A 23,844-nucleotide genomic window follows, 5' to 3' on the forward strand; every position below is an offset into this window, starting at 1 on the left:
TTCTGTGAGTGTTCAGTAGGTGTTCTGTAGGAGCTGTTACACATGTAGATGTATTTCTGATGTATTTGTGGCGAGGAAGGTGATCTCCGCGTCTTAGTCTTCCGCCATGTTGAAGCTCCTCCTCGTGCAGGCGGATTCTTAACCACTGTGCCAGCAGGGAATTCCCTAGTTGTTAATTCTTAATTTTAGTTCGTTTTGGTCAGAGAGCATGGTATGTGCTAAGTTATTCTTGGTTCGTTTTCTATTTAGTTTGTGTCCTTAGTAATTCAGTTTTTAAACTTTTCTTGTTTTTAATATTTACTTATTTATTTACTTTTTTATTTGGCTGTGCCGGGTCTTAGTTGTAGCATTCAGGATCTTTGTTTCTGTGTGCAGGATCTTCCTTGCTGCATGTGGGCTCTTTTTAGTTGTGGCATGTGGGCTTTTTTAGTTGCGCCATGTGAGCTACTAGTTGCGGCACGCGGGACCTAGGTCCCTGACCAGGGATTGAACCCGGCCTCCCTGCTTTGGGAGTGCAGAGTGTTAACCCACTGGACCACCAGGGAAGCCCCTAATAGTTCCGTTTTTATAAATACCCTACTTTTACATGGGAAGACTTATAGTCTCTTGAATTTAGAGTTTTACAGGTAAAGTGCTCATTTTGTTGTTCAAATCTTGTGTATACTTACTACTTACTTCTGTTAAATATGAGACAGATGTGTTAAAAGCTACCACACTATAAATGGGTTTGCTTTTCCTTAGAAATCTATCAGCTTTTGCTGTTTATATCTCTTCATACAAAATTGAAATGAAAGCTTTCTGGTAAATAGAGCCTTTTGTCAAAATACATTGAACTCTTTAATTGTATTAATTCTTGCCTTAATGTTTACTTTTTGTCTCTTTTTGAGCAATCACTGTTGGTATTTTTGGTTAGTATTTGGGTTAAAAATACTTTTCTTAGTAAATACTTTGTAGCTTGACTTTTGTGTGTGTTTTTAAATCCAGTATGATTACAGCTCTCTCTTAACTGTGGCATTTAATCCATTAACTTTTTTGTAATTACTTGTATATTTATATTGATTTCCGTCATCTCGTTCACTTTTTTTGGGTGCTTTTCTTTACTCATGTCTGTTGTTGATAAGCTTCTCTATATTCTTTTTCCCTTCTAATGATTAGAAGTTATGCATTGTTGTTATTCTCTTATTGGTAACTCAGAAAACTTCAATAGCATACTAATATTGAAGTCTAGAGTTCATCACTGTTTCTACTGTCCTCTTAAATAAAATAAGATCTTAAAATACTTTCTCCAGCATTTGTTTCATCTTTCACATTATTGCCTATTATTTTACTTCCTCCTTGTTAGTAACCTTTTGCATTAGTACTTTTGTTAACAGTCAGTGCTCATTGAGATCTACCCACACACTTTCCAGTTTCTTAGCTCATCTTGGCTTCTTGCTTCTCACTCTTCCATGTGAGTTTATTTCTATTCGTTCAGAAATCTATCTTTTGTAATTCTTTGAGTGAGAGTTTTTTTAATTTTTTAATTTTTTTTTTTTTTCTTCTGCGGTGTGTGGGCCTCTCACTGTTGTGGCCTCTCCCATTGCAGAGCACAGGCTCCGGACATGCAGGCTCAGCGGCCATGGCTCACGGGCCCAGCTGCTCTGCGGCATGTGGGATCCTCCTGGACCGGGGCATGAACCCGTGTCCCCCGCATCGGCAGGCGGACTCCCAACCACCGCGCCACCAGGGAAGCCCCTGAGTGAGAGTTTTTAAGTGTTAAACTCTATGTTAGAAAATGCCTTTTCTTTATTTTCATGTTCATCTTATTGAACAGTAGTTTAGCTGAATAAGAATTTTATGATGACTATTATTTTCCCTTAGTTCTTTCAGTATAAAATTGCATTGTCTTCTTGCCTCTATTGGGCTGATGAGAAGTCTGTTGTTAGTTTTGATATTTCTGTGTAGGTAACTTTTCTTGGTTGTAATATTTCCATTTTGTTTTTGGAGTTAGGATGTGACCGTGGATTTGTGTTCATCCTGCTTGGGAATCACTGTGCTTTTTCAGTCTGAAGATTTATTTACATATTTCACCAATTTTAGATAGTACTCAGACCTTATTTCTTTGAATATTGCTTACATTTTATCTTTGTTCTTGGGACTTCTCAGGCAGTCTGTTTCCATCTTATTATTTTCTGTGCTACATTCTGAGTAATAGCATCAGTCTGTCTTCCAACTTACTATTTCTCTGTTTCTTCCTTTTGTCCTCTCTTCCTCCCTTTTCTCAATTTCTTCTCCCTTCTCATATACCCTCCTCTTTACTTAGAACTTGATAATGTGTTGTTTATAATTTTCCAGCCTGTTTGTGTGGTTTTACTGCCCTTCTTTTCTCTTGCACCTTCTTTCTGTTTTCTTCCTACTTTTCCCTTCTACTTCCCCCCTTATTTGTGCTTGACTCCATATTGCTTATATTTTAATACTACATTTTTGTGTTTCTTTTCCCTTACCCATTCTCCCTTCTCCTCATCCTTACTTCCTTCCTATCTCCTTTCCTACATATTTCCCCTTCAACCCCTCCCTGCCTTTATACCACATTCTCACCATCCTCCTCTCCCTCATGACACCTCTTCCTCCATCCCACTTCCTCCTTTCCTACTTACTCTTTTTTTTTTTTTTTTTTTTTTGCGGTACACGGGCCTCTCACTGTTGTGGCCTCTCCCGTTGCGGAGCACAGGCTCTGGACGCGCAGGCTCAGTGGCATTGGCTCACGGGCCCAGCCGCTCCAGGGCACGAACCCGTGTCCCCTGCATCAGCAGGCGGACTCTCAACCACTGCGCCACCAGGGAAGCCCCCTACTTACTCTCTTTTCTTCACTTCTACTCCTTCTCCTCTTCCTTTTTTTTTTTGAGCTTGTATTATTTGTTTTTATCCAGCATTTCTGTGTCTCTGCAATTAGAGAGAGTTTTTTGTGTTATTCACTGTATTGTTGGATCAGTCCTCATTATTATTGATTATTTTAAGGCAATAATTTGCATTGTTCAGTGCTTTATTATCAGGAGCAGATTACTTGTGATACACTTCACAGATTAGTGTATTATAATGCCATCATTTGAGGAAAAGTTCTAAATGGTGGCCTTTTTTTTTATAGATGAGGAAGAAGAATGATGGTATTGCAAAATTTGTTGAATTTTTGGTCATCTAGCATGGGTTATGTGATAACTTTTCTAGGGAAGTATTTAGTACAGGTGTCTGAAATTTAAGGTCAGGTAAACTAGCCTTCTGAATTTTGTAATTTTTAATTATAGATTTGTTACAGAGCTTAGATGTCTTCAAAAGATGTAGTAGGAAGTAAATATATTAATTAGCTTCTTGAAGCTTATTCATAAAAAGATCCTAGAGACATCTGAAATTTTATTTGTGAATACTAAATGAAGTCTAGAACTGTTTTGCTACTTAAGGTTAGTATTCCCAAAGGTCTTCAAAGCAGTCCTAAGCCTGAATAAGTTTTTTTAAAACCTCAGAAACTTCAGTCTTAATTTGTGGTTGAAATGTTTATTTGATTTTTTAAAGGAAATACTAATTTACAAACATTACAAATCAAACAGAAGTATTTCTAAAAATGGGGGAAGTTTTTGAATGCTTAAACTTTTTTTAAGTGCCAACCATCAGTTTAGCACTATGCAAAGCACTTCCTCAGATTAAAATTTTGAAAAAATTAGAAAGGTAAAAGAAGCTAAGGCATGCTTTCTGCTCCCAAAGAGCATCCAGTATCTGTAAGAGAATGATACAGTTGGCACTCCATTTTGGAGGGGTGGGTCCACATCCTCAGATTCAACCTACTTTGGATCAAAAATATTCAGGAAAAAAAATTCTGGAGAATTCCAGAAAGCAGAACTTGAATTTGCCGCACCCAGGCAACTATTTACATAGCATTTACATTGTGTCTGGTATTATAAGTAATCTAGAGGTGACGTAAAGTGTGTGGGAGGATGTGCATAGGTTATATGCAAATACTATGTCATTTTATATAAGGGATTCTCCAGTTTTGGCATCTGATGGGTTCCTGGAACCATCACTTGCTGATACCGAGGGACAGTTGTACTAACTAATGTGACATAATTAGGAGCCATGCTGACTAAAAGTACTGGAGGCATTCACAAAAAGAGGAAACATAAAGGGTTTGGGGCATTTTTGGGGGAAAGGTATTGGGTAGAAGTTTTTCCATAATCTCTTTCTTTGTGGATTTCCTTCCTTTTATATTTTCCTTTCTTCTGTGTTACTGTTTTATAGAGAGACTTCTTTTTAAATAAGTGAACCTTCTTATTCTCTTATATCCACCTTTTTTGTGTTTTTTCCGGTTTTCCCCCACTATGTAAATTTTGTGAATTGGTGAACAAAAATGTTTTATAAGAGTTTTTATTTGCTAACTAGTTCATTACAAATAGATACAGAGTAAAAAACAAATTGACCTAATTTTGATGCAGTATTTTTTATTAGCAAGTATGTAGTTTCCAGGCTTTGTGTAACATGCTGTACCATGGGAAGGAAATTGAGAGAGACTATCTTGGCTCCTAAATTTATGTTGCAAAATCTTGAGTTGATTCATGTTTGCTTTTGTTTTGTTTTGACTTTTTTTGTTTTGCTTTGTTATTGTTCTCATTTTCTTCTTTCCCCTGGGACATTAGTTTTGTTTGAAACATTAATTTCAGGAATTTCAGAGGTAATTTTAGCAGTCTATTTCATTCTCATTTCATAGTTCTTTGTTACTTCAAACTACTCAGTGGGGAAAACAGAATACTTCTCCTGTTTATCTCAGTATATGTGTTTTATTTTGGTAGTCTCTAAAATATGTTTAACTAGTATTCAATGACAGTTATTCTTATCTTCTTACAGGCAGATAACAGATAAACTACTAGTGTTCTTTTCTTATTTTTCTTATAGATGTATCAATATTACACTGGAAGCTGAATAACATAGAGGTTAAGAGCATGGACACTAAATCCAGACTGTGTGGAGTTTAAATCCATGACTCTGTTTCTTACTAACTGAATCACTTAAACTCTCTATACTTGTTTTCTCATCTTTAGAGTTAGGGATAATAGTAGTACTTATTTCATAGTGTTGTTCTGAGGACTTTAGGAATTAATTTCTATAAAGGACTTAGAAGAGTTTCTGGCATATAGAAAACATTGTTTGTGTTAGCCATTATTATTGTTTTTTCCCCTAGTTCTGTGAAAATGTACACAGATAGTGTTACAGGTAGGAATGGAATCTGGGTGTTCTAATTCCAGTCAAGATGAAGCAGTGCTATTTTGCCTGTCAGTAGGTTATGCAGTCTTTTCCAAGATAAAAATTTCCAAGCTACGAAATGAATACAATAACATTAAAATAATTTATTTGATTAATAATAAAACACATTTGAGTACATATGTGCTCAGCACTGTGCTTAGGTTTTGGAAATACTAAGGTAGACACACTTTCTATCCTAAAGAAACTATAGACTAGTCCTGGAAAAAAGACAAGGAAACACTTGAGACATAATTACTTCCATGAGAGAGAAATGTAGAGAACACAAGGGAATAGAGAGGAGAGGGCATCCATTCCTTCCTTGGGGAGGGCAAAACAAAAGGGAAACAGTCTTGGAAAATTCCATAGATGAGATGTCATTAAAGATTTATGAATATTCATAGGGTAAGATAATACACCAGAGTTTAAAGTGCTGTCTGTATGTTGTTACTATTTAACTTTATTCTGAAATCTTCCATTCAGCCTTAGAGCATTCCAAGAAATTAATTGATGTTTAACTTGAGTTTATCAGCAGTTAGTAGTTTATTCATTTTACTCCCAGGTTCAAAAAAATCTTTGTTCTTCCAGTTGCTTTTTTCAAATTTGTTTATTATAAAAGAGACGTGCTTTTTGTAAAGGAATTTGAGTAGTAGGAAGTATATAAAGTAAAAGTTCTTAATTCCTCCCCTTTTCCCCAACTTTCTCACCCCCCCGAAAATAAGCCAAACAATAAAATGCATAAGTACATATACACCTACGATGTAGATATCTTGCTTTAAATAATAAATCCCATTTCCTTAGTTTGCACTTATGATATTTTTTGACATATCAAGGATACTTTTTCTATTTTATTTTTATCAAAATGCTCAAAGCTAGCCAAAATGAATTATTTTTCTGCATCCTATCCTGCTTTCCTCACTTCAATGTCTTTGTTTATGCCGAGAATGTCTTTCTCATTCAAACCCACCACTTTATGTCCAAAGTCCTTCCTGTCCATAGAGGTCTTTTCAGATAATACATTGTCAGGCATTTGTTCTTTCCCCACCTTCACCCCTCATTGAGTTTTGAAAGTAATTTTGTGTTAGTACCCAACACTTTCTGCTCTGCATACAGTTAAATGTTCAGTTTCTCTGCCTTGGACTATACTGACAGTTCTTAGAGAACAGTATTACCTGAGTTTTATAATACTTAAGTGCCTATTTGCAAAGCCTATTGTTAGATATTTAAAGTAAATGTATTTTAGACATGTATTATTACTCTTAGAAATACCGATTTTTAACTGTCTTGGGGGAAAAGTTAGGAGAGCATAGCTGTGAATTGAAAATAGAACTTGACTTCTTTTTTAATGATTTTGGATAAAACTTTCTGAGGCATTGTTTTCTTTTAGTAAACAAAGATTATGATAACCTGATTTGACCAGTTTTTAAAATTAAAATCTTTAAAAGCTAAAGTTGTGAGAACAAGGATATAAATATATAAACACATCTCTTAAATATTTTAATAGAATTTTAAGAGCAGTTCTTTGGCATTTTTGAAGGAAACATGCCACAATAAATACTTGCTGAACATGATATAAATAGTAATCACTAAAAACTGTTTTCATTTATTTTTCAGAGAATGCAGAGTCCATCGATCTTAAACAGTTTTTTGACCAACATTTTTCACATATATATTATGTGTTTTTTGAGAATTTTGTTACCATTGAAGCTAGTCTTAAACAGAAAGGTAAGATGTTAAAATCAGTCTTGGCTTATGTTGATATTTCAAATAATTGTCATAAACATTCACTTAAAAATATACTCTTGGACATTGGAATTTTAGTATTATTTCACTGCTTTTTGTTAGACAGCTTGTAGAACACCCCTCTCACACTATGGGTTAGTAGTAATATCCTTATTATTTTGAGAAGGCTTAGATTTCTTTTTTCTCTGGTCAGGTTTACTTGTTTTCTCACCTTTGCTCTGCCCTAGGGGCATATGTCAGGTTTGAGCAGTCATTTTCATAAATTCATTTTTAGAGTTCATTTAGAGTTCTCCACAATATATTATGATTTGTTTTTAGACATAAATATGTAGAATCTAAATTTAGCTGTCTAAAAAGAGTAGAGAGAGATGCTATGATATTGTCTATACATTGAACAGAATATACTTTAAACATTTTATTAAAGAATCAATGAGAAAAATACTTCAGTGCTTGAAATATTTTAAGCTTTTTAAGTGGTTGTTGACATTGAGGACAAAATGATAATGTTTAAAATATTTTTCCATAAAAATGTTTTAGGTCACAAGTCTCAAAGGGAGGAATTGGATGCTATACTTTTTATTTTTGAGGTAAGTACCTGCCAATGTAACTTTTTTTCCAAAATTGATTTTTGGAATATACAAAGGAATATATTGAATATTAACAAACACTGTGAATCTACCATGCTTTTCAAAAACTTAATTGCACGTTTTAACCTAAAAATATAACTGACTTAATTCTTAATTATTTTCTGAGGTACACATATTATTTTTAGGTACAGATAAAATTATGTTTTTATGGATTTGATACCACAGTTGGTACAATATTCACTGTGTTTGCAAACATGAAAATTTTAATTTCTGGGAGATTTACACAAATGGAGAATTAAAAAACAACAACAACAAAACATTATTACTTGAGAGGGTAAATTCATAGAACTGTTACATACCTAAGGAGTTTTCTGCTTTAACTGCTTTTCATTGAAAACTTATATAAAATAGTTTTAAATATTTTATAAATTGTTGTTCTACTGCATTTGCTTTGGATTGGGGTGGGACACATTTTTATTGCTAAATAAACAGAAGGAAGCAACAACATTTGATACTCTGCTAAAATTTGTTTCATTTTTGGCACAATGATAAAAATGAGGGACACACATGCTTTTCAAATAACCCCATGCTCTTCATTCTGTCTTTCAAATCAAATAGTGATAGGAGTATTCTGATCTTTATTGAGAATTTTAGAGAACTGGAGAAAGTCAGGATTAGACCTTGTGTCTTGAAAAGCATAGTAAAGAATTTAGAAATCAGTTTCTAAAGATTGAACTATTCTATCTACTGCTAATTAAAGATAATTCACTATTTTTTATGTTGACTATTTTAGTATGGTTTAGAAGAATTGAAGAATTTGATCTCTCTCTTAGTTGCTGAGTTAGTCACAGCTGAAAAAAGAAAGTTTTGTTTTTTTTTTTTAAGAGTTCCAGACAGAAGCAACTGGTGTTGGTACCTGTTCTGCAGTTAATTTTCATTAGTTGTTAACCCTGAGGAATTTGCTTATATTTACCTCCCCAGGTGTTTGCATGAACTGTTTACAAGGGAAATATTAAAACATGAATATTTTGAGAAAGAGTAAAAGTATGTACAGAGAAAGCAAGATGATAATTCCTGGCAAGTGTTCCTTCAGACATTCATGCTTGCCCTATATTCAGGAAACTGAGATGATTGACTAGTTAATAGAAGCTCTTTCAGAATATTTCTTCTGTTAAAAAATAATACTTCTTTTCCTGTATGTAATATATACTGATCATTTGTTACTTTTTGAACAGAAACGTTTGTAATCAGTTGCTAAATTTCATTAGGAAAAGAGATGTTAGATATAGGATTTTTATCTTTTGGAAAAAATATTTAACCTGTGTGCTGATGTTTTTCTACTTATAATAGGGACAGTAATATCTGACCTCCACCTTTAGAGACTAATGATGATTTTTTAAAAAAATTATAAATAAAATGATTTCCTTTTTCTGGAATAAAAAGCATCATTATGTAATATCAGTATGACATAGGATTTATATTCTGCTTTCTTCTGTGTAGTTAATAGTATACATGATTTCTTTCATCTTTATATGACTGAATAAAAAAGATGAATATATTTAAATTTACATTTTGTATGAGATTAAATCTAAACTATAATAGTGATAATTTAGGAGTACTTTCGAGTGGTTCACAAACTTGTCTTTTTAATTTTCTATAATTTTATCTCTTTCCACACCACCATAAATATAATTATACAGTTGTTGGCTAAGTATGAGAGAAATAAGAGGGCAGAGGTGAAGAAGTTTATGTATCTCGTGTGGGAATAGCATCTATCTGTGAAGAACTTTATAATTTCTTCATCATCCTCTTATATGAGAGGGACTAAAGAAGATTATATCAAAAGGAAGATAGAGAAGTGTAAAAACATGCATACTGTTCTTTGAACATAATAGTATAAAAGCAAAGTTTTGGAAATAGGCATATGGAAGTTGGAAACTCCGTTTTTCCTCTTTCTAACCTAAGCACATTACTTGACCCATTTCTTTATTTTTCAAATGAGATCAATGAACACTCCTTTTAGGATGGTTGTGAGGATTAATGAGATATCATTACATAAAGTGTCTAGTGTTTGGTCCTTATGAACATTCAATTAATGGTGATTCTAAATAATTATAATAGAGCTGCAATAATAACAAACGCACACAAATGTCATTCAGCAAGCAGATGAGTGTTGAGAACGTAGTTCAGCAGCATAATAAGGCAGCTGTTGAACTAGAATAATCCACGCAGGTGCAATATATAAAGGAAAATAAAGACAAAATTTTGAAAGTATTATATGTAAAAAGTGTTTATTCCCAACTTGTGGAAGTCTGTATGTGTTAGGTTAACTATAGGGCTCCTGAATCTTAAAATTTTGTTCTCATACCCATAGCCATCATAACATAGAAGTATCTTTGGGTTCACGTGAATTAATTTAGTACAAGTATTTGATAGGATTTTTATGGAAGCAAAATATTTTCCCTGTAGGATTTATCAAAGTAAGAGAAAGAAATGCTTGGAGACCGGGCTTCCCTGGTGGTGCAGTGGTTAAGAATCCGCCTGCCAATGCAGGGGGCATGGGTTCGAGCCCTAGTCTGGGAAGATCCCACATGCCGTGGAGCAGCTAACCCTGTGTGCCACAACTACTGAGCCTGCGCTCTAGAGCCTGTGAGCCACAACTACTGAGCCCGCATGCCACAACTACTGAAGCCTGGGCACCTAGAGCCTGTGCTCCGCAACAAGAGAAGTCACCACTATGAGAAGCCCGTGCACCGCAACAAAGAGTAGACCCCACTTGCCACAACTAGAGAAAGCCTGCCTGCAGCAACAGAGACCCAGTGCAGTCAGAAGTAAATAAATAAATTTATTTTAAAAAAAAAACTGCTTGGAGAGAAAACTTCACAAATATTAATATCTAAAAGAATTTAAAACATATCAGTAGTATCCACAATGCAGAAATTCTAAGAATAGTAAATGAGCATTTAAAAGTATACTACCAAATGTAAAATAGATAGCTAGTGGGAAGCAGCTGCACAGCACAGGGAGATCAGCTCGGTGCTTTGTGACCACCTAGGGGGTGGGATAGGGAGGGTGGGAGGGAGATGCAAGAGGGAGGAGATATGCGGATATATGTATATGTATAGCTGATTCACTTTGTTATAAAGCAGAAACTAACACACCATTGTAAAGCAATTATAATCCAATAAAGATGTTAAAAATATATATATATATATTAAAGTTAGTATTTATCCACTAAAGAGAAGTATACTTACTTTTCACATCATAGTAAAAGATAAATTTCATTAATTTCCTGTTCCAAGTCTTTGTTAGTATAGCTTGTTGTTTTCTGGGGTTCTCAAATACTAATCAGTATGCCGGCCCTAAAGTAGTGCCAGTACCATCAGATTAGCTCAAAGACTATTTTGTATTTGTAATACTGTCTTTCTATGTAAGAAACTCTTAAAGGCTTTGTGTAAGCTCTTTGTTTAATTTTTCACATTGCTCAAAATGAGGACGTGTTACTTGCTTTTCATACTTTTCTTTGTTTTATTCATATTGATTTTTAGAAAATTTTACAACTTCTTCCAGAAAGAATTCATCAGCGATGGCAGTTTCATAGTATTGGTAAGTAATTTAAATATGTATTTCATATTTGAAATAAATGATAATATATGAAAATATTCTTTAATGGGTTGGTCATTATTTGAAATGAGTTCATAGTTTATGCTTTAGTAAAAACAAAATAAAGAATACAGAACTAGGCTTACTGGGAATGTAAGATAAAAACATACATGAAGGATTTCCAATAAAAGTGGCATATTAAATTTCTTTGATCCACCTGTTCATTTACTCTGAATATGTTAGCAATGATGATGAAACTATAAAACCAAAAAAATAAAAGCAGACTTAGCATCAGAATAAACATTCTGTAATCAAAAATGGAAGAGAAGGTAACAAACTGCCACGTAGAGTGAAAGCCATGGGTTCCAGGTTTGAAAGCAAGCAGTGTATTAATAAAAAAGGAGGGAACTGGGTTTAAGCTTACTGCTTGAATAGACGAAGTAGAGCTTCCCAGATCATGAAATGAAGCTGAAAGGAAAAAGGGGAAAGAAAAAATACACAACTCTGCTGTGTATTACTGTGAAAGACCAAGTAGGCAGGAGGTTATAGACTTCATCTTACCAGGAGCTAAGCCAGCATGCTTGCTGGCTTGGAGTCTGTTTCTTTAACAATCATAGCATCACCACAGGACTCTTGAGCTCTCATTGCAAGACATTTTTTCCCCCTTGGTTGAAAGAGGAATCTGTAGGTAGGCAATTTCTGGCTTTGGTTCAGTGTCTTAATGATGACAGGGCTGATTGGTAGTGATTCTCATGACCCTTCTCTTGTGGTGAATATACAGATGGCCACCACATCTACATTGTTGAAGTAGAATGTTACAGGCCTTGTATTCATTTGTAAAAATTGTATTTTTTTCTCTTAAAAATGAGTCATATATTTATTTAGAACCTACAGTTCTTAGTTATAGCAAATGAAATTTCTGAGGCTTTGAAACTGTAAGTCAGCCCAATTAGCAGTTCTAGAAACAAAAGGAACTCTGGACATATAGGATGGATATTGATGTAGGGGCTAAAAAAACCACAAAATTCTAAAAAATAAAGCCTTTTAGAATAAACTTTTTAGATAAAGCTTAAGACTAAAAATGCTGTACCCTTAATACATAAAGAACTCTGGCAACTCAATAATAAGACAAATTAATTTTTTAAATAGGGAAAATATTTGCATAGTTATCACACCAAAGAAGATATGTGAATTGCTAATAATCACATGATAAGGTGCTCAACAGAATAGTGAAATCCTATTTTTTATTTCATAATCATTAAAATGTCCTTGAAGGTTGTCTGGGAAGAAACTTTTTTGAAACAGCGGAACTTCTAAAGTTATTCTATCTGCTGAGGAATGTAGTCTTCTATTTCTAAATGACCTTTGTGCTATCTGGTTCTCATGATTAATAATATTCTAGTAAATGTCCAACTTGAGACAATACATAAATGGTCACCTTTCTTTGTCACCCAGAGAATCCTAAAACTCTGTTTCCTTTCTTTTTTGTCTTGTATATATAGAAAAATAAATCAGTGACTCTAGTTGATTTTTTAAAAGTAGCTTTTATGAGGTATAATTTACTTAGATAAAAATCTCTCATTTAAATAAATAATTTATTATTTTTTAGTAAATATTTAGAGTCACCCCAGTCTAGTTTTAGAACATTGCCGTTACCCTAAAATAGTTCTTTGAGCCCATTTACAGTCAGTTGCCTTTGCCACCACCAATCTGCTTTCTGTCTTCAATAAATTTGTCTTTTTTGGACATTTCATGTAAATGAAATCATACAATTTGTAGTAGTTTACATCTGGCCTCCTTCACTTAGCATATATTTTTTTCCCATATTATAGCATATATAAGCATTCCTTTGTATTGTCTAATATTCTGTTGTATGGATATACCATATTTTGTTTATTTACTCACCAATTAATGGACATTTGCATTGTTTCTAGTTTATTATAACTTGTTTATTTTATTTGTTTTATTGTAGATTCCTTTTGATTTTCTACGTATAGGATCATGTCAACTGCAAATATAGTTTTACTTTAAAATTTTTAATCTAGTGCCTTTAATTTCTTATTTCTTTTTTGTTTATTGTTCCTCTAGTACACTAGTGAATAAAAGTGGTAAAAGTAGACATCCTTATATTATTCCTGATGTAAAGGAGAAAGCATTCAGTCTTTCACCATTATGTATGATGTTAGCTATTTTTTTTTTTAATTTTATTTTCACTTACTATATATTTGAGGAAACTGAGGCTCAGGGAAGTTAAGTGATTCCTCAGGATCACACATATGTCCTGGCAGAATCTAGATTCAATGCAGAATCCTATTTCACATATAAATAAGTATTTAAGTTCCATCCTGTGTAATTCTCAAACCCTTTGTTTTCTTCTTCAGTGCTTCCTGAAGATCATTCTTACCTGGCGATGTTAGCTATTTTTATAGATACTGTTTATCAAGTTGAAGTTCTCTTCTATCCTGTTTTGATTAGGGTTTTTAATCATGCATGGGCATTGTATTTTGTCAGATGCTTTTTCTTCTATTGACATGATCATAGGCAGCATTATTAGTGGTTTTGTCATTTATTCTATTAATATTGTGTATTTCACGAATTGCTTTTCAAATGTTAAACCGACTTTGCATCCCTGAGGTAAATCCCAATTGGTTACCATTTCTATATAGTCTTTTTATTATATTGCTAATTTTAGTTTGCTAATAATTTATTAAAGATTTTTACCTCTATGTTTATGAGGGATATTGAACACTGTATTGTTCTTTTGTGAGGTCTTTGTCTGGCTTTATTATCAAGATAATAATAGCCATGTACATAGATTGGGAAGTGTTCCCTCCTTTATTTTCTGAAAGAGTTTGTGAACAATTGATACTACATCGTTTTAAAATATTTGATAGAATTCACAAGTAAAGCCATTTAGAGTTGGGCTTTTCTTTATGTGGAGATTTGTAATTGCTGCTTTATATTCCTTTTTTGAGTCAGTTTGGATAATTTGTATCTTTCTAGGAATTTGTCTATTTCATTAACACTGCCTAATTTGTTGGTGTAAAGTTGTTCAAGTTACTCTTTTATAATAATCCTTTTCATTCCTATAGGGTCAGTAGTGATGTCCCCTCTTTCATTTCTGAATTTGGTAATTTGTGTCTCTTTTATTTTATTGACTTGTCTAGCTAAGCATTTGTCGTTAATGTTGGTCATTTCAAAGAACTAACTTTGGTATTGTTGATTTTCTCTAGTCTTTTTCTGCTTCGTATTTCATTGATTTCCATTCTAATCTTTTATATTTTAAAAAATCTTGCTTGCTTTGGGTTTAATTTGCTTGTCTATATGTATTTTTTTAAGGTGGAAGTCTAGAATATTAATACCTTTCTTCTTTTCTGATATAGGCATCCAAGGCAACAAACTTCCCTGTAAGCTTTGCTTTTAGCTTATCCCATAAGTTTTAGTATGTTGTGTTTTCATTTTTATTCAGTTGAAAATATTTTTTTGATGTCCCTTTTGATCTCTTTGATCCATAACTTATTTAAGAGTGTCTTTGTTTTTTAAGTTTTCAAATATTTGATGGTATCACAGATTTCTTTCTGTTGTGATTTCTAACTTAATTCCTTTGTGGCCAGAAAATATGCTTTATATGATCATAATCTTTAAAAAATTTTTGAGACATTTCATGACCCAGAATATAGTCTCTCCTGGAGAATGTTCCAGTATGCTTGAGAATGTGTATTCCATAGTCATTTTAAATATTAGATTAATTTATGACAATGAAGTGATTATTGAAGAACAAGAAAGAACTCGAAAAAATGGAATCTTATACATTATTCATGGATGATAGGCTTGATGGTATAAAGATAACAGTTCTCATCCAGAATTCCTGTAGTGACTTTTTATTGTAGCCCAACAAGTTTATCCTAAAATTTGTATGGAAAATCAAAGCCAAAGCAACTTGGAAGAATAACAAATGGCAGAGAGAAGATGGTGTTGTTGAATATTACTATAACCAATAACAAGATGTATTATAAAGTTATAATATAATTAAGACAGTATCATTGGTATGACAGAGATGGACAAGTAGACTAATGGAAAAGGACATTAAGGCCAGCCAAAGACCTAGGCTTATATATGGAAACTTGAAATATGATTGAGACAGCATTTCATTTCATTATAAAATCTGAAAAGGTACTACAGTTGGTTGGGGAGGGGAAATTCTGTTATTGCCACACACAAATAAATTTCTGATGGATTTCAGGACTTAAATGTGAAAAACAACACTTTAAAACTTTTTGATGAGACTCTTTGGTTTATCTTCATAACTTTAAAGTAGGGAAGTATTTCTTTAGACACAGTAAGTACACATAAAGAAAAACATTGGTGAATTGACTATATTGAAATTTAAAAATTTTGTACGTCAGATGATACTACCATCCCAGTCAAGAATACATTTCCAATTCATAGACCTAACATAGAATTAGTAGCCGATGTGTGTAAGGAACTCTTATATTAAACAAAACAAAACAAAATAACCCAGTTTAAAAATATGCAAAGGATATGACAGGCAATTTGCAGAAACTTGAGCAGCCAAATGAAAAAATGTTCAGTGTCATTAGGAAACATCAAATGACATTACTGAGATATGTAACACTCAGACTGGCAAATATTAGAGCATCTGCCAGTGTTTTGTGTTGCCAACAATGTGTTATCACAATAATCTCATACGCTTCTGTATATGTAAATATATATATTATATATGTATTTCATACATATAAATATATGTTATATATATAATTCTGATGTTACTAGAAAGAATAAAAATGCAAGATTAGAACAAATAGCTGTGGAGGAAATTTTGTTACTGGTATAAGTTTTAAACATAGAAACTAATTCCAAATATTTTATGGGTTTATAAATAAGTAGTAATAACATAAAATATTTTGGGGAATAATTAATACCAAAATCTGGATAATGGTTTCCTCTGGGGAAGGAAGGAGGAAAATGACTCAGGATGGGTTCGCAGGTGGCTTCAATGATGCTTGTAGTGTTACATGAAACATTATAGAAAATGTAAATAAGTGAAATTTTGAAATTATAGGAAACATGGGACTGTGTTTAGATTTGTTCAGACCAAATGGTGGACATCTGGATGTCTGTGAATGTTATTTCATTATTTTATTGTAGATTTGAAATATTGTATAATTCAAAAGAAAAAGGACTATTAAAGATCGTTTTGAGTATTTTGAAAAGGAAAATTAGTACAATGGAAATATTTGCTAAGAAATACTAGAGTTATAGATGTTCATGTGGTTAACTAAATGGAAATTTTTACAGTGGTTTTTATTTCTATTAGTGATGGAGAAATTATTTAATTATATTCTTAGTCTAAGTAAAAGATACACGTAGATTGTTGTCTTACGTGCAATTTTGGGTTTAGGGTTTGTTTTGATAGGATAAATCATGTTTAATTGCAATAAACCATGTGTTAAAAAAGGTGACTTTTTATATGCCCTTCTGTCCCAAGATTATGGCCAGAGGGATGTTCAGGTCACCAAGAATAATTTGGAGGTTGCCAAAGACTTGTTTTTAAAGTGTTTTCAAGTCTGACCGAGAACTCTGACATTTAGAAACAAGTAAGATATGAATGTTTAAAATCATGTTTTCTTTTCAGGATTGATTTTAAAGAAACTACTACACACAGGAAACTCCTTGAAGGTATAATGTAATTATATTTCTTTTTAAAAACTGAGTAAAGCATTCAGTCAATTGCTATACTGCCTACATCAACTTTTTCCTAAATAATTTTGAATAATCTTCAGTTCCCTTAATCGAAGTGAATTCACTTAAAAAACAGCAACATAGTCAGTACGCATGAGGCTGACCAGGCTCTTGAAAAACTTTTGTAGTTTTACCACTGCATGGACTCATTCAGCAGAAATACAGTCACCTATCCATATCCATGGGTTCCACGTCCATGCCATCCATGCCAGTTCCATGTAAGGGACTTCAGCGTCTGCTGATTTTGGTGTCCATGGTGGGGGAGGTCCTGGAAGCAACATCCCCCTAGATACCGAGGGATGACTGTACTTTGCTCTGTGGTCCCCAGAAGACAAAAATTATTTATCCATTCAACAAATTATTCTTCATTTTATCATAGCTATTGTTAGATGTAGAGGGAAGTGGGGCATCTATTAAAAAATGGTTTTGTTTCTTTTTTTCCCCCCCTTTTCATTATCTCATTGTGCTGTGGTAAGAAAAGCTACCCAGTCCAAAAGCATCTTGGTATAGGTTGGATAAAAGTCTCATATAGTAGGTACTTTTGGTGTCAAGGCTTGGGTATAGCAGTACATAAGGGATAAGCTTTCCTACATCTTTGTCCTGTTTCTAACTAAACTGTGAGGGTGGCAGCAGTTGAATAGCTTTGGCAGTGGCTGTTTGCAAAGCTACCAGTGAGGTTAGGTTACTGAAGAACCTTGTGTTTTACTGGGAGATTTGAAGTTTCTATCTTCTCCTCTTCTCTTCCTGGAAGAGCATTCCCTTGATTTAAATATGTATTTTCTGTGTATGGGGCATTGTTCTAGTTGCTTAAAAATACAGTAATAGGCCAGAATTCCTGCTTTGCCCTTTGGAAGCAAATTAAGTAAATGAGATAATTGCAGACTGATAATCTTTTTAAGGTCAAGAGCATTGAGTTAGCAGTGTATCAGGATCCCCATGACCATTCCTCCTTTTACCAAACTTATTATAGCCAGGAATAGTCATTGCCCTCTCTCCTTGCTTCTTAGATTAGAGTGGTGTTGATGGGAAGGAGGGAAGTAAATAAGAAGGAAATGATTTTGACTTTTTACAAATGGAAATTATAGCATAAATAGATTACCTGATGGCTTTAAATAGTTAGAGACCAAGTTATTTTGTTCAAAATCCATAAATTTAGATTTATAAATAATGAGGGTTCAGTAAATTGTCATGGTTATAATTCTCTATCTCCCTCCTTCCTTCCTTTTCTTCCTCTCCTTTACAGAGTATCATTCGGTAATCATCTTGTAGAGAATTTTGGCCTGAAGGGAACAAAGTATTTCCATTTTAAATAAAAATACTGTTTTTCATTTTATTTCATTTTAGATTAGGCGGGAAGGTGTTCGCCTTTTCTTATTATGGTTGCAAGCTCTTCAGAATAACTGTAGCAAAGAACAGCTTTGGATGTTTTCATGTTTAATCCCTGGATTTTCAGCACCACAATCTGAATATGGACCTCGAACTTTAGATAATCTCATTAATCCTCCACTCAACCTTCAAGAAAGTAAGAGTCATAAGATCTTTTCCATCATTAATTTAAAAATTTCTGTGTAGTTTGTAATAGATATTTTTAAATGTCTGTACCTTTTAAAACAAAATTATTTTATTAATTTATTTTTGGCTGCATTGGGTCTTCGTTGCTGTGCGTGGGCTTTCTCTAGTTGTGTCGAGCGGGGGCTACTCTTCCTTGCGGTGGCTTCTCTTTTTGGGGAGCACGGGCTCTACGCACGCAGGCTTCAGTAGTTGTGGCACGCAGACTCAGTAGTTGTGGCTCGTGGGCTCTAGAGCACAGGCTCAGTAGTTGTGGCGCATGGGCTTAGTTGCTCCATGACATGTTGGATCTTCCCGGACCAGGGCTCAAACCCATGTCCCCTGCATTGGCAGGTGAATTCTTAACCACTGCGCCACCAGGGAAGTCCCTGTACATTTTTAACTGAATAATCCAAGGCCAGGTTTTTAAATGTAGGTTTTATAAAACCAAACTCACAGATACAGAGAAGGGATTGGTGGTTGCCAGAGGGGTGGGGGGTAGGAGTTGAGGGTGGGCAAAATGGGTGAAGGGGATCAAGAGGTACAAACTTATAGTCATAAAGTAAATAAGTCACAGGGATGTAATGTACAGCATGGGGACTGTAGTTGATAATATTTTGCAACTTTGAAAGTTGCTAAGAAAATAAATATTAGAAGTTCTTATCACAAGAAACATTTTTTTTTGTAATTTTGTATGGTCACAGATTGGGGTGATCATTTTGCAGTGCATACAAATGTTGAATCATTATGTCATATGCCTGAAACTTGTATAATGTATGTAAATTATACTTCAGTAAAAAAGTAAATAAAAATTAAAAAAATAACATGTAGGTTTTATCATCCAGGTATAATGAGACCAACAGATCAGGAGATGATTGCCATTAAAAAGATAGTTTGTTACTCGTGTTCCCAGGAGGAGCGGGTGTGCCACACCAGGGAGGGTGGCCACACAGGGAAGCACCAGGGTTAGTCGGGCGTGGCGGGGGCTTGAGGGTAGGGGTGGGTATCATGGGCAAGAGCCCTTTTGTGGTTTCTGCAGGCGGGAATGTGTGAAGCAGGGTGAGCAAGTTGAAAACTGGCTAATTTGGATAATTTTAGCAGGCTCTGGGGCATAGGGGTTGTCTCTGATTGTCTGGTACTTAGCCCTGGGGGTCATTAGGTTAGGGAACTAGTAAGTAACCCTGAGTGTGAGAGCCCTGCAGAGGAAGTGGTAGAGATACGGGCTCTGAGTTGTTTGCTTTGCATATGAAAGGCAAACTCTCTGGCCCATAGTTTTCTCTAGGAATTAGCTAGCTCTGGGAGGGGCTTTCTCACTAGGGCCTGCAAGACCCCTGATATCAAAGTATTAGAAACATGTTTAATACAGGCCATTTTACATTTATCTTTAATTTTGAATTTTCATGTATCAGCTTGTATCCTTGAGTTAATTTGGATGTACATTGACATACAAGTATGTTTTACTTTGTGCAAAGAGGACTAAAAAAAAATCCATCTCTTTGGGCTTAATTACTTGGCTGCTGTTTACTGGGAAATAGGTTTAAGAACCTGCCTATGCTAAACCAGGTACTGGTTGTGTTGCCTGGGAAATATTTAAGAAAATTTAGCTAGTTGTGGGTTGATTTTCTTGAATTTGCTTTTGTTATAATCAGTGTTTTTGAATATGTGAAAAGTCTAAAAATGTGAAAGTTTCTTATTTTACAAGTGGGCTTTCATAATCAAGAAACTAAGATGCTAACTTCTCTTTCTTTCTGAGAGGGAATTAGTATTTCATCCTTTGAATAAAGGGGCTACCTTAAAGAGTAAGCATGGTCATTACCTAGAGTAATCAGGTTGTTCTTTAATTGATGAATAAGCACATTATTATTAATGTTTCTCATCACATTTATGGAATTTTATAGTGGACACTCTTAATCTGAATTTTAAAATATCACGAGCAATTCTTTTTCAGGTGAGACATTATTCACTCTTAATCCCTCAATATCTGTCCATCTCTGTGTCACATTTCCTCGATCAAGGGTTCATGAAACAGTTGATTATTAAAGTTTATGGTTTTTGTGATGGGCTATCAGGATGACCTCAGATTTATTTCAAATTTCAATCATCAGAATGTTTTCAAGCAGTATTCTTTGCTTATCTGTTTTGTAGTTAAATTTTATTTGGGCCATATTATCATATTGTTAAATTTGTTTTGTAATTATACTAAACTTTTCTTTTGTCTTTGGACAGCTCAAGTCACTATAGAAGAAATCACTCCGCTTGTCCCCCCACAATCAGGAGATAAAGGACAAGAAGATCTAACAAGCTATTTTCTTGAAGCACTTTTAAAATATATAGTAATTCAGGTATGTGTCATCTTTTATATCACCCTCCTTACTATCCTGTGGGTAATTCATTTTTCCTCCTCTTACCATTATTCTGTCACAGTAGATATTTGCTTATTTTCCTGAAGGAGAAGTAACAAATTTTTACTTTTTTTTTTGAAGTAAATAAATTTATTTATTTTTGGCTGTGTTGGGTCTTCGTTGCTGTGCACGGGCTTTCTCTGGTTGCGGCGAGCGGGGGCTACTCTGTTGCGGTGCGTGGGCTTCTTATTATAGTGGCTTCTCTTGTTGTGGAGCATGGGCTCTAGGCGCGTGGGCTCAGTAGCTTTGGCACACAGACTTAGTTGCTGTGCGACATGTCCCAAACCCATGTCCCCTCCATTGGCGGTCAGATTCTTAACCACTGCGCCACCAGGGAAGTCACAGATTTTTACTTTTGAAAATAGATGTTAGTATACCCTTCCTGAAATAAAAATCACTGGAGAGATTATGGACCTCTTAGAAAGGGAGCTGAAGAGAGAAATTTTTATAGTAGATTCTTTATGTGTATATACCTTCTTATGTGAGCCAGTTGGATTTACTTTCTAATCTTTTCATTTATAATCAGCAGCTATGGTACTTTAAATGAAAAACTGTTTGATTTAGGGATCAATCTGCCTAGAGGCATCAACTGGGGAGGTGGACTAAGGGTGAGGTAGGGGATGGGGGAATGTAATTTACATTTAATCCTACTTGTACTTTTAAAATTTATAGGTGCATGTAGTTTTTTTTTTTTTAAGACTTATTTATTTATTTATTATTTGTTTATTTATTTATTTATTGGCTGCATTGGGTCTTAGTTGTGGCACAAGGGATCTTCGTTGAGGCATGCGGGATGTTTGGTTGCGGTGCACGGGCTTCTCTCTAGTTGCGGCGTGAGGGTTTTTTTTCTCTCCCTAGTTGTGGTGCGCAGGCTCCGGGGCGTGTGGGCTCTGTAGTTTGCAGCTCGTGGGCTCTCTAGTTGAGGCGTGCAAGTCAGTAATTGTGGCATGCAGGCTTATATGCCCTGCAGCATGTGGGATCTTATTTCCCTGACCAGATTTCGAACCCATGTCCCCTGCATTGTAAGGCAGATTCTTTACCACTGGACCACCAGGGAAGTCCTTAGGTGCATGTATTTTGTAAGGTAACCTATTCATCTCTATATATGAAATGTGAATATCATTATTGATGAAAACACTTTTAGCATATACACATTTCTTGTAACTGTTCCAAACACAAAAGTTCCTTGTGCCTCAGAAACAAACATTATGAAGTTAATTTGGATCCTGAACGAGATTGCCAGGGTTTGAATACTGACTCTACATCTTACTGATAATGTGACTTTTGGCAAATTACTTAACCTCTCTGTGCTTAAGGTAGAGATAAAAAATAATACCTATCCCATTTTGGTGTTTGGGGCTTAAGTAATTAGTGTATAGTACTTAGAATAAACAAGTGCATGACATATAGTAAGTATTCAGTGGTGGGTAGTTGTTGTTACTGTGATTATTACCAGTTTTTCTTTAAAAAAAAACTTTTGTACTTCATGTGGATTTTTAAACTTGTTTTACTGGTTTATTGAGATACATTTGACATACAATAAACTGTAATGTTTGAAAAGTACAATTTGATAAATTTTATTACATGTATACAACCATGAAACCATCACTACAATCAAGGTAATGAACATATCTATCACCCCTAAAAGTTCTCAGATCCCTTTGTAATCCACCCTTCTCTACCTGCCCCATCATCCCATCCCCAGGCAACTTCAGTCTGATTGCTTTCACTATCATTTGCATTTTCTGATAAATGGAATTGTATGGTACCTCCATTTTTTTTTTTTTTTTTTGGTTTGGCTTCTCTTTTTTTTCAGCATAATTATTTTAAAAATCATATTATTGTATGTATCAATAGTTTGGTGCCTTTTATTGCTGAGTAGCTTTTCATTGTATGGATGTACTATGATGTGTTATCCAGTCACCTGTTGATGGTAATGTGAGTTTTTTCCAGTTTTTGGCTATTACAAATAAAACTGGTATGAATATTGGTAAACAAGTCTTTGTGTCAATATAAACTTTCTTTTCCCTTGGGTAAATACCTAGTAGTGGAATGGCTGGGTTGTTCGGTAGGCATATTTTGACTTTTTAAGACGCTGCCAAATAGTTTTCCAAATGGTTGTAGCTTTTTGTATTCCACCAGCAATGTATGAGACTTAAAGTTGCTTCATATCCTCACCAACAGGTGATACGGTCAGTCTGTAATTTTAGCCATTCTAGAGTTAGTGTTTAGTAGTAGCTCACTGTGGTACACTCTGGGCCTTTACTATCCCCCTACTTACATACCTTCCTCACCATACTGGAATGTTCACACCCTGTATTTTACAACTGTGTCCCCTCTTGTTTACTCCCCTCTACACTTAGGATACTGTCCTCACCCCTCTCAGGCTCTGAGTCCCCACTGGGCTACTGCCTCTGTTATACCCCCTTCATGGATGCCTCCTGTGGTCAGGCTCTGATCACCTGCACTTGACTGCCACTATTTCATACCTTCTCTTCCTTCCTCTCACATATGCCTATTTTGTATGACTTTTAGGCTGAATTATTCAGGAAGTGGGAAAGAGGAAAGAACATTAGCAGCTTTGTCAGTAGTAGAGCCGAGTTTTAAGTCAACTTTGACAGTTTTCCAGAGCACATTTTAACTTACAATATTTTTGAAAGATAACATGTATCCTTGACCTTTGAACAATATAGGTCCACTTATACACAGATTTTTTTTCAATGAATATGATCTACAGTACTACACAATCCACTGTTGGTTGAATCTGCAGATATGGAGGGCCGACTGTAAAGTTACACGTGGATTTTCAAGTGCACGCACAGGGTCAGCACCCCAACCCCTGAGTTATTCAGGGGTCAACTGTATAATGCATTTGCATGGCACTAGACAACTTTTTGTATGTACATATATATATGTACATACACATATATATTTAG

The 23,844-nt window shown here is 34.5% G+C and overlaps 1 protein-coding gene across 7 annotated transcripts in view; it reads left to right on the forward strand.

Moving 5' to 3' along the window:
• Window positions 1-23,844, forward strand: part of RALGAPA1 (Ral GTPase activating protein catalytic subunit alpha 1) — a 221,604-nt gene that overhangs the window by 38,319 nt on the left and 159,441 nt on the right. For all 7 annotated transcript variants that reach the window (XM_060004676.2, XM_060004671.2, XM_060004677.2 and 4 more), the window contains exons 2-7: window positions 6,877-6,987; window positions 7,543-7,592; window positions 11,141-11,198; window positions 16,852-16,895; window positions 18,303-18,480; window positions 20,733-20,848. In XM_060004676.2, the coding sequence (XP_059860659.1) occupies window positions 6,877-6,987; window positions 7,543-7,592; window positions 11,141-11,198; window positions 16,852-16,895; window positions 18,303-18,480; window positions 20,733-20,848 (557 nt within the window). The remainder of the gene's footprint in view (window positions 1-6,876; window positions 6,988-7,542; window positions 7,593-11,140; window positions 11,199-16,851; window positions 16,896-18,302; window positions 18,481-20,732; window positions 20,849-23,844) is intronic.

This window comes from Delphinus delphis, chromosome 2 (assembly GCF_949987515.2).
Source record: "Delphinus delphis chromosome 2, mDelDel1.2, whole genome shotgun sequence".
Classification (NCBI taxonomy): Eukaryota; Metazoa; Chordata; class Mammalia; order Artiodactyla; family Delphinidae; genus Delphinus; species Delphinus delphis.